The following is a 4917-nucleotide window of genomic DNA, read 5'->3' on the forward strand; positions in this document are numbered from 1 at the left end:
GAGAAATGTTATCCTCATTTCACAAGCTGCAGATCTGCCCAAGGCCAGGAGAAGTCCAGGGAGGCAACCATTTTATGCCAGGTTCTATTTGTAATGTAAATGCAAACTGCTTTTTAATCATGCAAATACCCTCTGATTCACACAGAGGGCTTATTCATGCTATTCTAGATTAACCAGCCTGCTCAGCACTTCCTTGTTGAAGCAACAACCAATCCACCAGCAGGTCTGTAAGTTCTGCTGACAGTAAAGCACCACCCAACATCCAGACGAACCTCTCTGAAACCATCTAGATGAATAAAAACCAGAAGGGTCACATTGACAGGTAAAGCCTTCACAGCAAACCAAACAGGCCTTCTGCCCTCAAAATGAGATATTAACGGCTGAGTAACGACAGTGCCTGTGCACAGCCCATAGGGCTGACTGAAGAACAGGGCTGGGAAAGCTGGAAGAGGTACCTCAAGTGGCTACTAACAACATCTAGATCTTTCTGGCAGGCTGGGGGCTGGAGTCCCCCCGTTAAGCCGGGGCCAGGACAGGAGAGCAGCACAAGGGCACCTCCAGCCCATGGCAACTCACCCAGGCTCCCGCGGCAGTCGAGGATCTTGAAGCCACTCTGCATGCAGGCTGCCAGCAGCACGAAGTCACACGTTGGGTGCCACTTCAGCCTCCACACACCACCTTCAACGTGGGTGTCTGCCAGCGGCTGCTTCATGTTCCTGGTGTCCCACAGCAGCACGTGCTCGTCATAGCTGGGGACAGGCCACAGATAAATGGGCAGACAAGCAGTGATGCTGCTGCAGAGCAGCAAGTACAGGAGAAACTCAGGGAAGACCACATGCTCTCCACCACACTGCACTTCTGAAGAGGCCACACCTTGAGCAGCAGGAGCATGTTCAGAGTAACAGGGGACTGGTCACACCAGTGAAGAGCAGCCCAAAGGGACTTACCTGCCCGTAGCCAGAAGATTCTCCCGGTGGGGACTGCACTGAATGCTGCACACTCCCATGGAATGTCTGCAGAAGAACACAGAGCAGGGGGAAGAGATGATTTGAGAAGGGATTCTTCCTTAAGTTTCAAGGGGTTTGGGGCCACATTACTGCATCAAGGTGTCTCGGGAAAGGAGAATAAGGCAAGCTCAAAGTTCAGTCCAGTGAAACACCCAAGGAGAGTTCTACAGAGTCCCGCAGCCTTTCACAGCAAAACTTCTACTCTCAGTCTCTCAGCACAAATATTTTCTAGTAACAGTTCCACCATGAGCTACTGTTCAAAGTCTGCAAGAATTTCAGCAAAGCAGCTCCATTCCCAGGAGTCCTTCCTCCCAACATTACTATTTCCATAGCAATAATCCCTAGTGTATTTTAAGGTTACATATCAAATTTTACCAGAGAGCTGTGTATATTGTTTTAATCATATTCTAAAAGATGGGTTATGCCACCAGGAAAAAAAAAAAAAAGAGATTAAGTGAGTGAACAGTGGAGAACAACATATTTTCTAGAATCATTCCATAATAAGATATCCAAATTTTACACACAGAGAAATTCCCAAAATAAAAGTGTAAATCTGGATCCTTCTTTTAGAAAGAAGCTACATGAGGAGTTGGTTTATTATGTTGAAGGACAGGGAGGAGAAAGTCTCAGCCTTAAGTTGTCCTGATTACAGAATCCCAGCCTGGTTTGTGTAAGAGCTCATCTCAATCTCCTCTCTGTCGTTTAAACCCATCACCCCCCATCCTGTCCCTACAACCCCTGATGAATAGTCCCTGCTGACAAACGCTAGCAGCCATCTCTGTTTCCCAGGGTGGCAGAAACAGGGCTCCATGTCCCTGCACATCTCTGAATTCCATGCCTCGGGAAGGGCATGGGAGCCTGGGGTGCTCATACACACACCGCAGGGTCCGCTCACTCACTCACCTCCGGCTGGTGAAGACGGGGGCCTCTGGCCGGCGCCTGGTGTCCCAGCCCTTGAGCAGGTTGTCGTCTCCTCCTGCACAATGACAGAGCACCACTGCCCTGAGCACCACCCAAACCACCAGCACAGGGCCCTGGGACAGAGCTGTTGATACAGAGCTGATGCTTTCCAGCTCTAGGATTGCAGTGTTGAAGAGACCAAACAGCATTTGAGGCTCACAGTGCTCCTCACCACAGAAGAGACGTGTTAACAACACCCTCACTTTGCTAAGCCAAAGAGAGACTCTAGAAGCTCTCTGGCTCTTGCACACCACAAGAGATCATCATCTTTTTTGCCATTATCCAAAGTACAGTTTATAAGGTACAGCTTCTCCTAATTAAATCCAACCACTTCCCACAATCCAGAAGCCTCTTCCCCCAGCAGAGGCCCCAGCTATTTCAAGAGGTGTGATGCCAGCAGCACACCCATCCCTGGAGATGAAAATCCCAAGAAACACACATCCCCAAACGAGGTGCGTCCACCCCAACCCTCCCAAATGAGATTCCCAGCCCTTACAGACCTGAATACACGATATCTGTGTCCCAGTAATTAAAAGCAGCAATCCAAGCCTCAAATTTGTGAGCTTCCCACTGGTTCAGGATATGCACAGAAGGAGCAGATTCATCTATAGACAAAAGATTCAGCTTCCCCTCTGAGTCACTGCTGATCACTCTCAAAGGACATCCACTAGAATGGAAAGCACAGAAAACATCAGAAATTACTGAAACAATCAGAGATGTTGTTTCAACTGAACATTGACAGAAACTGATACAACAGCAAAAGGAATGCACAAGATTTATACTGTTCTTTTCAGCTTCAGCCCATACCATCTTAGAATCACCTACACCAATGATCCCCATTCCTGACTCACAGCAGCAGCAATTGTTCATGTGAGGGAAAGAAAATGAGCCCTAGCTCTGTCCTTCTCCTACATGCAAAACCTGATTTCTCACATACTTGATATTACATCAATAAACAAATTCCACATGAAGAGGGATTTTAGGTTTTTTCCTCCATTTCAGACTGACATGGACCTCTTGCAGTCTCTTCCCTCGTCTGGAGTACAAAATGTTTTATTTCCTTTCTATCACAGACATCAGAAGCACTGGCTGATCCTGACTGGTCCTGCTCTCCTCTTTTAGACCCCAACACAAAAGGGACGTGGAGCTGCTGGAGCGAGGCCAGAAGAGGCCCCGGAGCTGCTGCGAGGGCTGGAGCAGCTCTGCTCTGGAGCCAGGCTGAGAGAGCTGGGCTGGGGCAGCTGGAGAAGAGAAGGCTCCTGAAGGGGACACCTTAGAGCAGCTCCAGTGCCTAAAGGGGCTGCAGGAAACCTGGAGAGGGGCTTTGGACAAGGGCCTGTAGGGGCAGGACAAGCTTTAAAGTCCCTTCTAACACAAACCAGTCTGGGACTCACAAAAGCCACCAAAGATTCATTCATCAAAGCCCCCGACTTATACTTGAAGCTGTCACACACCCTCCCCAGACTCCAGTACCAGCCTTTATGCCTCATACTCACCACTGCTCTCGTCCAGTGGACCAGTCTAAGGACAAAGCCAGACACTGTGCTCCGAGATCAACCCTGAAGCAAGGCTCCAACATGCAGCTGTTCTTCTACTGGAAAGAAAAGGAATGGGTTAAGACTGGGAAGACAGCAGGTACATAACACCACATGTACTGCTTACTCCCACTGCAGGTGTTTTCCAGAGACAGACGGGCATATTAGGGTCCCATACTAAAGAAAAGATGAAATGTCCCTGCTTGTAGTAACTTTGCACCTTCTGCTACGTTTACCACTTAGTCTGTACTTATTCTAAAGTGCCAGTTCCCAGGATTTGCTTCTATGCCTCTCATCTCCCACACCCTGCAGGTGGGTAGGGCCCAGCCAGCCTCTCTGCTGCCAATTTGTGGAATTTATGAGAAACAATATCAGAAGGCAAAAGCAATGCTTAAAAAGCTAAGCACACTGAGGAAGCCATGGAAACCATACAACGTTCCTGCAAGTCTCCACACACTGCTAATAACACCAGAGATGTATCAAATATGGACTACATGCAGCTTCAACAGCAGCAGGCGTTACAGCCACCTACCTCGCTTCCCGTCAGGTGGCAAAACTCCACGGCGCCTGTGGAGTCTGCAATGCCAACCATGGGATGTTCTGCAACAGGAATGTGGCACCTGAAAGATCAAACAAGTCTTGAATATCCATCTTTCTTGTATTTTAGGCAGAGAGCAAAGTCATCACTTTTATTCCAGGATGCACAAGGAGAAGGTACTACAAAAAGTCTTATGAAGAAAATCTAAAGCTTCATCCTCAATTTCCCACAAACCTGCATGGAACAGCAATGGAGCTGGTGCAGGGCCTGGAGCACAAGTGTGATGAGGAAGGGCTGAGGGACCTGGGGGGTTTAGTGTGGAGAAGAGGAGGCTCAGGGGGGACCTTATCGCTCTCTGCAACTGCCTGACAGGAGGATGGAGCCAGGAGGGGGCTGGTCTCTGCTCCCAAGGAAAAAGGGATGGGACAAGAGGAAACGGCCTCAAGCTGCTCCAGGGCAGGTTTAGATGGAGCTGAGGAACAATTCCTTCCCCAGAGGGTGCTCAGGCATTGGAACAGGCTGCCCAGGGCAGGGCTGGAGTCACCGTCCCTGCAAGTGTTCACACCCCGGGTAGACGAGGCCTCAGTGCCAGGGGTTAGTGGTGACCTTGGCACTGCTGGGACTGGACTTGATGAGCTGAAAGATCTTTTCCTACCTCACTGATTCTATGATTCTGTGATATATACATATTATATAAACATATCTAAACATATTACATCTACTATTAGAACAACAGAGGCCTACAGTCAGCGAGCAGCTGCTCGTAAGCGAGCACAAGAGCATAACTCAGAAATTAGTGTGATCTTTGCTTACTGGAACAAACCAGAGAATGCTTCCCTCCAAGAAGCCAGGGACAGCTTAATTAACAAATATTACT

At 48.7% G+C, this 4917-nt stretch overlaps 1 protein-coding gene across 1 annotated transcript in view; it reads right to left on the bottom strand.

Annotated features, from left to right (window-relative positions):
* Positions 1-4917, bottom strand: part of DPH7 (diphthamide biosynthesis 7) — a gene marked incomplete at both ends in the record, with an annotated part of 6139 nt that overhangs the window by 958 nt on the left and 264 nt on the right. The window contains 6 exons of the mRNA XM_010012602.1: positions 577-749; positions 948-1013; positions 1911-1983; positions 2468-2634; positions 3464-3558; positions 4035-4122. Of these exons, the coding sequence (XP_010010904.1) occupies positions 577-749; positions 948-1013; positions 1911-1983; positions 2468-2634; positions 3464-3558; positions 4035-4122 (662 nt within the window). The remainder of the gene's footprint in view (positions 1-576; positions 750-947; positions 1014-1910; positions 1984-2467; positions 2635-3463; positions 3559-4034; positions 4123-4917) is intronic.

Source organism: Nestor notabilis, unplaced genomic scaffold (genome assembly GCF_000696875.1).
Source record: "Nestor notabilis isolate BGI_N333 unplaced genomic scaffold, ASM69687v1 scaffold17044, whole genome shotgun sequence".
Lineage (NCBI taxonomy): Eukaryota > Metazoa > Chordata > Aves > Psittaciformes > Psittacidae > Nestor > Nestor notabilis.